Source organism: Carassius auratus, chromosome 38 (genome assembly GCF_003368295.1).
Source record: "Carassius auratus strain Wakin chromosome 38, ASM336829v1, whole genome shotgun sequence".
In the NCBI taxonomy this organism is placed as follows: Eukaryota; Metazoa; Chordata; class Actinopteri; order Cypriniformes; family Cyprinidae; genus Carassius; species Carassius auratus.
In genome coordinates this window covers 22,616,540-22,628,704 of record NC_039280.1, presented here as the reverse complement: position 1 = coordinate 22,628,704, position 12,165 = coordinate 22,616,540, and the positions used below count along the sequence as shown (strand labels likewise).

The 12,165-nt window shown below is 39.5% G+C and overlaps 2 protein-coding genes across 3 annotated transcripts; both read right to left on the bottom strand.

Moving 5' to 3' along the window:
- Window positions 1-408: 408 nt before the first annotated feature.
- On the bottom strand, window positions 409-6,786 carry LOC113057416 (E3 SUMO-protein ligase RanBP2-like). 2 transcript variants are annotated; one of them, XM_026224795.1, is made up of 8 exons: window positions 6,735-6,786; window positions 5,107-6,057; window positions 4,496-4,573; window positions 3,769-3,858; window positions 3,078-3,211; window positions 2,723-2,996; window positions 2,308-2,642; window positions 409-1,200 (listed from the first exon to the last, which is right to left on the bottom strand). In XM_026224795.1, the coding sequence occupies exons 2-8, from the start codon at window positions 5,816-5,818 to the stop codon at window positions 892-894; spliced, it is 1,932 nt and encodes a 643-aa protein (XP_026080580.1). In that variant the 5' UTR covers window positions 5,819-6,057; window positions 6,735-6,786; the 3' UTR covers window positions 409-891. The 2 variants fall into 2 exon arrangements, with proteins under 2 accessions (XP_026080580.1, XP_026080581.1); XM_026224796.1 differs by having other exon boundaries at window positions 3,769-3,855.
- Window positions 6,787-7,380: 594 nt separating this feature from the next.
- Window positions 7,381-9,186, bottom strand: LOC113057557 (E3 ubiquitin/ISG15 ligase TRIM25-like). Its single transcript, XM_026224978.1, has 3 exons — window positions 8,567-9,186; window positions 7,772-7,867; window positions 7,381-7,692 (listed from the first exon to the last, which is right to left on the bottom strand). Exons 1-3 carry the CDS (start codon window positions 9,137-9,139, stop codon window positions 7,444-7,446), a joined length of 918 nt encoding a protein of 305 aa, XP_026080763.1. The 5' UTR covers window positions 9,140-9,186; the 3' UTR covers window positions 7,381-7,443.
- Window positions 9,187-12,165: the final 2,979 nt, after the last annotated feature.

The following is a 12,165-nucleotide window of genomic DNA, read 5'->3' as shown; positions in this document are numbered from 1 at the left end:
ACTTATCTTGTTTAATGTTCAGGAGATTGAAAATTGCAAGCAACATGGCTGTTTGTGTAGGACCTCATAGAAATTAAGTTGACTTTCAACAAAATACACACATTTATTAAATAAAGTATTCAAAGATTTACATTCTGTTCAGTTAAGTCCCTGTAATCATGAGGAAATCAAAAATATTATTTTAAAATTTTTTGAGGGGGGGGGGTAACTCTTTAGTTTGCAGCCCTCAATTTACAGCGATAGTAAAAAAGAATTTACAGCATAACTTTTTTTTTTCATTCTAGATTTATAGAATTAACTGTGTATTTTAGCGATTTGACAAGGTTTTACCATGATTTACTGGTCAAGCATCATTTCAACTGTTCAGGTCTGGGCTTTACCCAGACCTTTTTTGTTGTGAGAAAAAAAAACTCCAGTCCTTTTTGCTTTGATTAGTTTTCTTCTATTTTCCACACATATTTCTGTCATGAGCGCCACAAACATGATAGACTCAACTCAGAAGAGTCCTTCACATTCCTAACCTTTAATACAATGACTGAGGTGTCCTTGAGAAAAGCACCAAACCCCCAACTGCTCCCTGGGCACCGCAGCATAAATGTTCCCACTGCTCCAGGTGTGTGTTCACTACTGTGTATGCACTTTGAATGGGACAAATGCGGAGCCATATTTTATTTCATTCACATTTTAAAGTGTCTTGTATAGGTAAACTGTAGTTTAAAAAAAAAAGCTACAAAGTTATTTCTTTTTACTTGTGCTGTAAATTGTGGGCTCTAATCAAAAGCGTTAGTTTTTTTTTTTTTTTTGCAAAGCATAAGTTTCACTGTCAACTAATGCTGTGCAGTTTATTAAAACAATCTCAAACATGATGAACAGTTGTTTGCATAGAAAAATTCACTTAATCTGTCCACACTTTGAGATGGTGATAGTTTTCGTGGGTTTCCCATCTTTAGTGCCCAGCTTGCAGATTCTCCTCACCACATCCATGCCCTCTTTGATAAAGCCGAAGGCCACGTGCTTGAAGTCCAAGTGCTCTGCTTTCTTGAGGGTGATGAAGAACTGTGAGTTGTTGGTATCTCTGCCACGGTTGGCCATGGAGAGCAACCCTGGCCCTGTGTGCCTCACATCGAAGCTCTCGTCTTCAAACTTACTTCCGTAGATGGATTTTCCTCCCGTCCCATCCTGGTTGGTGATATCTCCACCCTGAGTGACAGCAGGACAAAACACACACACTTATTTAAATAACCATAAAAACCTAGATATTTCAGCCATTAAAGTCTCTGTTTATATCTAGTGTTTGATATGTTTAGTTCATAATGTTCCATATTGACCCGTCTCGCTCAAGATGTTCAGCAGATCTATTTTCTTTGATGACTTTTTGTTTATATTTAGAATAAAAGTTTTAAGTTTTAGGTGCTGAAACCTGTCAGCAAGTCCAACTCTCTAACCATTAGGCCACAACTGCTGAAGTCATTTCTCTTACAACAAGACAAAAATGGAGACGATAGCCAGTGGAGAGATCGTATTAGTTTCAGAGCACAAGGAGTTGTATGATATGGGCACAAAGCTATATCTAGTCTTAAATATCCACCTTTTTCTTCAACGTGGAAGCAAGCATATGGGCAAGACTTCCAGGTCATTATTCTTAAATAATGTGAAGAATAACAACGTGCAGTAAATGGTAAAACTGTTTGCACTACAAACCAGAGTGTTCATAATTAAGATAATACATGCAAAAATATGGTAGGACGCCGATTTTCAATATTAGGCAGCAAAACAAACTGTTTTGCAGAGCTAAAAATAGCTGGACTCGAATGAAACAGGAAGCTAGACCCATTTTTAGCCATTGCGCCCATTTTTATTGCAAGAAAAAGGTAGATACAAACGGTGCATCATTCAACCAGAGCTCCTGGACTAAATTGTTGTAAGCACCATACCGTTTCCTTCACCTTATAAAGTTGCGCACCCACAAATGTCGTGGTGAACCAACATTCTCACCCCGTTATCTTCAAAAGCCAACACAAGAGCCACTTTCTCAACATTTCTGCACCACACACTAGGCTACTGTTGCAGCTGTTATAGCCCTCGGCTGTTATTTGTAACCAAAACACTGCCAGCTTTTTATTTTACAAAACATGCTCTCTTGTCATCATTTTCTTGTAAAAAAAAAAGACACTAAGTGGGAATATGCCCTAACTCGCCCATTATTGATATGATTTGCATGATATGATTGTTTTGACATGGAGCATCTAATTCAATTTCTGATGCATGCTGTGTTTTCATAAAAACATATTAACAGTGTGTTCTCACCTGACACATGAGACCAGGGATGATCCTGTGGAAGACAGACTGGTGGTAGCCGAAGCCCTTCTCTCTCGTACACAGAGCCCGGAAGTTCTCCGCCGTTTTGGGGACAATGTGAGCGAAGAGCTCCATGATGATCCTCCCAGCATCCTCACCATCTATGCTGATGTTGAAGAACACCACAGGGTTGGACTCTTGGGAAAGGGCCTCGGTGGCAGACGTCTGAGCGGCATCAGTCTGCGACATGCAGCTCTGGCAGTCTGTGAACACTCGTCTGAAGGACTCGGCCAGCTCTGGAGTCTTGAACTTGGCCGCAAGCTGCTCGACTTTCTCCACTCCTTCTGTGTGTGTGAACAAACATGCAGATGTGAAGACACCGGCAGGAGAGATATGTGTATGAGGAGATGAGTGAGACTTGTACCAGAGTAGTCGTTGGCGGTCCACACCAGTGCGTTAGCCGAGGTGTTCATGGGCTTGAGCGTGATGCTCTGGGTGATGGTGTGGTTGGCGCAGACGTTTAGCACCTGCTCGCGTCTCATCACCACACGGTAGCGCTTTTTCACGGGGTGGAAGAGGATCTTAATGTCTCCAACGCCACGCTCCTTCCACTGATTGAGCTCACGATCCCAACGGTACAGTTTGGCTCTTTCTTTGAACAGGATCTCTTCGTCCTCCTCACCGGACTTCACCTCCACCTGCAGGAGAAACGTCAGCACAGGTCACACTTCTCAAGAGACATGAAGATCGGCGCTAACAGCATTACAGCACGCACTCACCTCAGGCAGAGACACGATTGGCTCAAAGTGGATCTCGTCATTATCATCATCACAGCCCTCCTCTTTCTCTTCATTTTGTGTCACTGCACAACCAAAAACTTTGGCTCCGGCGTTTGACCAAGTAAAATGAGGATCTGTAGAAAAAAAAAAAAAAAAAATTAGCTGAAAACATTACACTGCCAACATTAATAATATTGACAGCAGCAGTGTGCTAACATATACTGGCACTATTATAATAATTCATATTAATACTTCCATTGAAGTATGACACATGCAAAAAATAAAAAAAAAACAAAAAAAACAATCACATTCTGAATAGCTAATAAAACAAGATGTTTGAAAGGTTTGAGCTTCTTCTTCACAGACTTTAGACAACAGTCCTGAACAGTAGCATGACATCAGAAAACATAGCCTGTCAGGAAAATACATTATTATAAAATGCAAGAAATGTAAATCATTCAATCTTCAGGTCATAAAAACTGAAGAATGAAACGTGTAGGTCTTTAAAAACAACCAAAAAGACCTTATGATCTGCTTAAGGACATAATTTTCAAAAGTCAAACAAAATTCAATTCAATTCAATTAGAATACAAATAGCACTGACCTGTGTGATTTAGGCAGCATTAATGCTGACATATACTGTAAGCAATAAAAACTATTTATTGTCAGAAGACAATTATTAGGCACTGACCTTTTTTGGCAAATGCAAACTCCTCTGCACTCTTGGTCAAGTCTGCAAACGAAACCGAACTTTCAGATGCAAATCCTGAAGAAAGACCTGCTGGAGCAGAGCAAAGACACGTCAAACACAAAACATCATTCAGCAGGCAAATTATTTCAAGCTTGTTTGAGTGGCCCTTTACTTTACTCTCAGACCCTGATCCTCACTCATCATGCTTTTTATCTTTTCATTGTAGATTTTATCCTGTCTGAATAGGTCCAACAGAAGAAAACACACTCTGCTCTCATAGAACTTTAGAAAGTTTAGCACAGCGAAAATAAATGTAGCACAACCCTTTTAAGTAATTTGCATGCCATGACAACCTCACATGTTTGCTGCTGATCTATGTAATCACAGCACAGTCACTTCAATACGGAGTAAGGTTTGGGCCACAGAGATCCAAAGTCAAGTTGCTCCTGTGCTTGAATGTTTAAACTGGCAAGACTGAAAAATTTGTAAATGCTAAACCTGACCAGGGGTGCGTTTCCCAAAACAACAGTTGCTAACTAAGTTAGCAATGCAATTTCCCATTGCCAACCAACTAAGTGGCTAACAGGTTAGCAACTATGGTTTTGGGAAACGCACCCCAGGCCAGTATACTGTAGCTCAGTCGACTTTCCTAGCCGTGGCCAGACCTCACTGTTGAGCCCTGACACCTGAACTAGTCTCAGAAATACACTTCACAAGAGCACCATACCATGATCAGATGCTCCATCAGCTCCATCCACGTAAGGCTTTCCCTTCAGATTCCTCAATGCACCTTCAGAACCTTGATCTGTGCAACAGAGTGACAATACACTGGTGTATATCTGAGGTGAATCATTTCACACAATCACACAGACCGTCTCGTTTAGTTAGAAGCCGTGGATACTAGGCATGGCAATCAAAAGCATATGCAAATGAACGTGAGCTTTCAGGAGTTTAATTGTACTAAACAACTGGAGGAATCGTGCATGTGATTGACAGTTCACCAGAACATCCACATATAACACAGTTATCACTGGCTTGAATTTATGTATTTGTGTTAATAAATAAAGGCAAGTCCCACCCTATAGTTTTTCACATTCTTAAAGCTGTTTCACTCAGAAATATGGCAGAATAGAGAAATCAATCAACCATAACTACTGTAACAGGACACTACTTAAAATGTATGAGTGGTGAAATCAAAATCTAAATGGCAAGATGTAGTAGAGGTTTGCTTTTATTACATTTAAATTGAATACTGCTTTTTTTTTTTAAGATTCAAACAAGCCTAAGATATTGACTTAATAACAAAGGGAATGGTAAAACGAAATGATTCAGGCTTACCGGTATTGAGCGGACTATTATCATGACGGCAAGCATCTACAGACTGATCTGAGGAACTTGGGGCTGCTTCTTCTTTTTCCTCTTTGTGAACTACAGCAACATTTTTCAGAAAGTCTGATGCAGATCCATTTTGTGACTGTTTGTCTGATGTTTTTACCTCAGATTTTGAAATACCAGAGTTGAATACACCACCGGACACTGGCATGGAAAATGAAAATGTTGAACCGCTTGATGACTTTTCAGCCTCAGTTGTAGAGGACTCAATCTTGAAGCCTTCTAAGGATGCTTTATCAGTTATTGTACTGGACCTAAGAGCATTGCCTGGATTGTCTTTAAATGCTGTCGCAGCAGGTTGGCAGACAGACCCAAAACTGGAGGTAAAAGAGAAGCTTGACGGAGCAGCAGAGGTCTTGTTTTTCATATTTGGTTTTGCCGTCTGACTAAAAATGCTGTGACTAGATGTAGCCTTATTTCCTCCCAGGAAATCCTCCTGTCCATCTTTTTTAACCAAAAATAACCCTTCTTGCAGCGTTGCATCCCTTTTTGTTTCAGTGCTGCAGGGGGCAGTATTACATGGGACCACTGGAGCTGCTGACACATTCATCTGTTGTGGTGCATCGGTCTGAATAGTTTTCTTCTCTGCCTGAGCTCCAGAGCCAGCAGATATAACCACAGCATCCTTCAATCTAAACCCAGAAGACACTGTTTTCATAGATCCAAATGTGAAGCCCTTCAAGCTGACATCAGCACTGGTGGTGTTCTTAGCAGGATCTCCAGACAGTCCAAAAGAAAACACTTTGGCTGGAGGAGCCACTGGAGCAGAGCCTTTGAGCTCCTCTACAGGTGTCACCTTTGCTGTAGAAGGAGCTATCAGATCAGTTTTCTTGGATGAAATCTGAGGATATGCTGGAGACAGGTTGTAGCACACAGAGGGACCTGTAGCACCAGCAACTGACACACACACAAAAAAAGGAATGGTTTTCAGCGGGTCTTAATTACTGTATAAAAATGTGGTTCTCTCTCTCTCTCTCTCTCTCTCTCTCTCTCTCTCTCTTTGCCAACAGTCATTCTCCATTTACAGGGTTTTATGAAGGTAAATCTAAAACCTTTTTATGACCTTGTTATAACCAATTAAGAGAGAGAGAGAGAGAGAAAGAGAGAGAGAGAGATAAACTGTACTGGACAAATGTTCAAATGTTTAACAAAAATGACATATTTGGGGGTTTATGAAATAAAATATTCATTGTAGTATTACTTGTAATAATATTAGCATAATTACTTCATTACTTAAGTACATCTAAGACTTAAATCTTGTAAAAGGGGCATAAAAGGTGCTTTTTAAACAGACCGATAAAACCATAAATAATATCTCCAATGGGTTTGTAAATATGTCTTTTATTATATATCAGACATGTAAACACATAACTCCTGTGTAAATTGTTTATTCACATATATCCTAAAACCTTACAGTATATAAGTAAATATTAAAGATATACATGTAAAAAATGTATAGGAATAAAAACTGTATAATAAATACAAATGTATTATGTTAAGAAATGTATTTTTTAACGTGCTGTGAGATGATGGAGGACTTGTTTCTGAGAGCAGATGAATCTCCAGGACTTTACCTCTGTCTGAGATCTTCTTGAGCTGCTCTTTGCAGAAATCCTCCAGTTTGTCTCTCAGCTGATGGACAGATTCTCTCAGAGCATCAGAAGAGAAGAGAGAACTGAAGAGATCATCATTTACGTCTGTAGATTCAGGAGGTGCTGAGAGAGACTGGAAACTCTACAGAAAACAGAAACCAAACTCATCAGCTCCACACTTCACTCAATAACCTGCAGGGACATCAGATTTGACTTGACTGATCTTTAGTATTTCACCTCAGTCCAGCACTTTCACTGCATCAGCTTCATTCTTCTCATATTCGATAAATCACATTAGAGCTACAGACTCCAGTATTTGCCTCTTACACTATATGTGAACTTCCTAGACAATCGCTTGGATGATGAAACATCTGCTAAGAATATAAATGTCCATCTAACAGCTGGAGCACATCAAGAGTTGAGTTGATTTGTTCAGCAGAAGTAGCTCAAAGGCTATGAGTGTACAAACCATAATTTAGCTATAACTTTGGAGCCGTTAGTGACACTGAAAACTCAGGACCTTTAAGACCGGGACCACGTTCAGGTTTTGCTTGGTTTCAAATCAGAAATAAATAATAGTTAAAAAGGTGAAATGTTAGTGACGTTTTGTCACATTCTGCTTTCATGAACTGTTTCTCTGTGAGTCTCTGTCACAGCAGGATCTGCTCAAGTCCACTATGATCCTGTTCTTCTAGATGTGTGTTACCTGCAGGAACTGGATGTGATCCTGTGTGTGTGAAAGCTGCTCCAGCTCAGCGTCTCTCCTCCTCAGATCATTGATCTCCTGCTCCAGTCGCTCCAGTCGTTCTTCAGCTCGACTCACTGCAGTCTTTTCCTGATCTCTGATCAGTCGTATCAGCTCAGAGCGGCTTCTCTCAATGGAGCGGATGAGCTCAGTAAAGATCCTCTCACTGTCCTCCACTGCTGTCTGTGCAGAGCGCTGTTAGGACACACAGTGATTCAGCTTCAGTGAGTCTGAACTGAGACGGAGACACACTTCTCTTCTTCTCCAGACTCACCTTATGAGACTCCACAGTCTCTCTCAGCTGCTGGAGATCTTTCTCTCTCTGCTGGAGTCTCTGCTGGAACGTCTTGTGCTTCTCTTTCAGCTGGTGCTGGAGAAATCAATGATCATAAATACCACAGAAAGTTACTATGAACAACTGGATTCAGTAAAAGTAGGGTGAAAAGGTTTATTTGAACTAATAATCAGTGGCTGTAGGTTCAAGCTCCAAGGAGGATGATCAGTCACAATCCTCATACATTAATATGGAGCATGAGGACTGTTTCACACTGCAAGCATAAGTATATAAAAGTGAAACTGACTCAGACATAGAACTTCACAATGACTGCTGTTTAACAGACCTGCTGCTCTACACAGAAAGGTCCCACCTCATATTACGATGTACTTACCTTCAAAATAATAACTTGATACAGTGCACTTACTGCATACATACATATACATATTTTACAAATACTAGCATGTAATTACATCTGTAATAGGTTTCTTTAATAACATTTATAGTTAAAATTATGACCCATCCCTTACACCTTAACCTAACCTGGAACCTACCCATACCAGCAAACCTTTCCTAACTTCTCATCTCAATAACAGTAGGTGTTTTGCAATATAATATGAATACATTTAACTTATTTTTTTTATTATTTAAGGACATAGTAGGGACCCAGAAAATAAAATGAATTGAAGCTATAAATAGATAAATCTGGATTCAGTCAGATATGGAAAATCACCCACATCACTGCATTCAGCTCCACTTATTTTAACCATTTCATCAGTGTCTAGTGCTAAATACCTGTGTCTCTGTCATCTGTGCCGCAGCTGATACAGTGCTGTGGTCTTTATGTTCATCCATCGCACAGAGCACACATATACATTTCTGGTCAGTGCGACAGAAAACTTCAAGAAGCTTCTGATGTTTCTGGCAGATCATCTCCTGCAGTCGTCCAGTGGCTTCAGTCACTTTGTGTTTCTTTCCTTTAAATAAACTCTCGTGTTGTTCGAGGTGATTCTGACAGTAAGAGTTCAGACACACCAGACAGGACTTGACAGCTTTGTATTTTCTTCCAGTACAGACGTCACACTGCACATCTCCAGCTCCAGCGTAACAGTCAGCAGAGAGTCTGGTCTTCTTCAGTTTCTCCACCACTTCAGCCAGCACAGTGATTTTAGCTAAAGCAGGTCTTGGACTGAAGGTCTGTCTGCACTGAGGACAGCTGTAGACTCCCTTCTGATCCTCCTGATCCCAGCAGTCTGTGATACAGATCTTACAGTAACTGTGTCCACAGGGAATGGCCACTGGATCATGCAGGAGATCCTGACAAGCTGGACATGTGAACTCAGCCTGGAAAATTCTAGCATCTGCCATTTTACTGCATGAATACAGAGACAAATACACAACAGCTCAACTGCCTTAAGTTTCTTTTCCTATGAACTCAGATGATTCATGTTTCCTGCATCTGTGTTTGAGTGACGTGTGTAAAACAGGTTTGTCTTTGAATATGTAAAGCAGATTCCTCATTCCTACTCGACACACCTAGCTGTTATTAAATAAATACAAAGACCTGGCTTGTTGATTCAGGTGTCTTTAATTAAATATCAAACTAAACTCTGTGGGAAAGGGGCTCTTCTGAACTAGAATAGGGCATACTGATAATTTAATGTTTACTAAATGTCTCAGAAAATCAATTCAAGATTATAAATTACAAGGAATCAGGACCACAGCCTAAAAAAACTGCAGTAAAAACTGCATCCTTATTATTAAGACTTTTGTAGGACTGAAAACTGTGTCCAGATTTACAGTTTCTTCATTATTACACATATGGATCTGTTTTCTAAAGGATAGTGTAATGTCGTAATTAAAGCTGTTTCACTAGTTCACAATGTATATGGAGAGCTTACTTTCAAAAACTGATTTTTTGTTGTTGAAATTTTCAATAATCAATTTTTTTTATTATTGTGTAAGTTAGCTGTTTTTTTTTTTTTTATCTAAACAAAATAACCCAGCTGAAGTTTGATTGAGAATAATGCACAATTAAAAAATATATATATATATATATATATATATATTTTCTAAACCGATTACCAGTCATTGCCAGACCCAGTTCCCGGACTGGATCCAGGTGACTGCAGTGACAATCTGATCTGGGTGGCTACAGTGACCTTGGAATAAGAAAGAAACAGATGAATAATAGTGTATATATAATTTTTCTTACGATGTAGTGAATTCATCGAGTTTTGTGGGAAGTGTTCCTGGTTCCAGTTGACCTAATTAAAATATATTGCAAATTTAACCAGAACTTATCAATTCTTTGTTTGTGGTGGCATATTTTCTTTCTTGCTTATGCCACCACCTAGTCCTGGCCACTAACTTACTTCCTGAGACAAAAAAGCCCCAATACCCACATCACTTGTATCCATATCCAAGATGTAAGGGCATTTGGGGTCTGGATAAAATAAGATTAGAGCTGTAATACGATAAAGATTTTAACCTCTCAAAAGCAACCTGTCAACAATCATTCCATTGAAATGCTCCCTTTTTCTTTCAGTCTATGCAATGGTATATCTGATTCTACAAAGCCCTTTACAAATCACCTATAATACGATGCTAAGCCCATAAAGTTTGATACCTCTGTTAGATTTTAAGGGATTGGTCATGCTTGTACAGCCACCACTTCTTAGCATTCCTTCTTAGAGAAAAAATGGTTATCTGTGAGGATTTCCAGTCAGGATTTAGATCGTATCATGGTACTTAAACTGATCTCCTTAGAGTTACAAACGACCTCCTCTTATCATCTAATCGTGGGTTTATCTCTCTATTAGTGCTATTGGATCTTAGCGCTGCGTTTGACACAATTGACCACAACATACTTTTGCAACTAGAAAACTTTGTTGGCATTAATGTAAGTACATTGGCATGGTTTAAACCATACTTACAGTATATGACCGCCATCAGTTCGTAGCAGTGAATGAAGAGGCATCATATCGATCACAAGTGCAGTATGGAGTACCTCAAAGCTCAATACTAGTAACGATTCTTCACGCTTTACATATTTCCCTTGAGAGATATCATCAGGAAACACAGTGTTAGCTTTCACCGTTATGCTGATGATACTCAGCTCTATATTTCTTTGCGGCCCAGCAAAACATTAATTAAATGAGTGCATAGTCGATTTATAAAGCTGGATGAAGAGTAATTTCTTATTGCTAAATTCTGAAATAAACAGAGGTATTAATTATAAAACCTAAAAACTCTGCATGTAATAACCTAGAACGCTGTCTAAGACTTGATGGCTGCTCTGTCAATTCTTCGTCATCTGTTAGGAAACTAGGTGTGCTATTTGATTGCAATCTTTCCTTAAAAAGCCACGTTTCTAGCATTTGTAAAACTGCATTTTTCCATCTCAAAAATATATCTAAATTATGGCCTATGTTCTCAATGACAAAAGCAGAAATTTTTATCCATTTGTTTATGACCTCAATGTAGGTTATTGTAATGCTTTATTGGGTGGTTGTTCTGCACGCTTAATAAACAAACTCCAGTTAGTCCAAATTCAGCAGCTAGATTTCTTACTAGAACCAGGAAGTATGACCATATTAGCCTGGTTCTGTCAACACCGATATCAAACATCATATAGATTTTAAAATCTTGCTTATTACCTATAAAGCCCTGAATGGTTTAGCACCTCAGTATTTGAACAAGCTCTTGTTACATTATAATCCACCACGTCCACTGCATTCTCAAAACTCAGGCAATTTGACTGAGCCTGGTTCCTCCCAAGGTTTTTTCTCCATTCTGTCACCGATGGAGTTTTGGTTCCTTGCTGCTGTTGCCTCTGGCTTGCTTATTTGGGGATACTTCATTTACAGCAATATCGTTGACTTGATTGCAAATGATTGCACAGATACACAGACCAGCATGCACCACCCCATCTGCCCCATGGCTTTCTCCGGCTCTAAACTCAGGGTTGCAGAGAGGAAATGGCATAAATCAAGAAACTCCACCAACCCCAGTGTGTATAATTCACTCCTCTCTTCCTTGTCTGCAAATGTCTTCACTGCTAAAACATCATACTACCACAACAAAATTAACAACTGTTCTGACTCTTGCACATTTTTCGCAACTTTCTCTTCTCTTCTTTGTCCTCCTCCTTCATCGTCTCTTACAGCCGATGACTTATCATCACAAATAAGAAAAGACCCATCTGTGACCAATTCTCCACACTGCAGACTGATGATAACTTCATTATGACTAATACACACTCTCTCTCCTCATTCTCTCCACTCTCAGAGAAAGACGTTTCCAAACTTATCCTTTCCAATCATCCTACTACTTGTCCACTTTAAAGCGCTATATATAAATTAATAAAGGTGACACTTGATCCTATCCCCACT

Bases quoted from the DNA above. Each gene is read 5' to 3' on its own strand.
- LOC113057557 (XM_026224978.1), bottom strand. From the start codon at position 9,139: ATGGCAGATGCTAGAATTTTCCAGGCTGAGTTCACATGTCCAGCTTGT. The intron at 7,868-8,566 runs GTATTTAGCACT...TGATTTCTCCAG, and splicing joins CACAGATGACAGAGACACAG to CACCAGCTGAAAGAGAAGCA. The intron at 7,693-7,771 runs GTGAGTCTGGAG...GTGTCCTAACAG, and splicing joins AGACTGTGGAGTCTCATAAG to CGCTCTGCACAGACAGCAGT.
- LOC113057416 (XM_026224795.1), bottom strand. From the start codon at position 5,818: ATGAAAACAGTGTCTTCTGGGTTTAGATTGAAGGATGCTGTGGTTATA. The intron at 3,859-4,495 runs GTATGGTGCTCT...GCTCTGCTCCAG, and splicing joins TGATGGAGCATCTGATCATG to CAGGTCTTTCTTCAGGATTT. The intron at 3,212-3,768 runs GTCAGTGCCTAA...TTTTTTCTACAG, and splicing joins GTTTGCATTTGCCAAAAAAG to ATCCTCATTTTACTTGGTCA.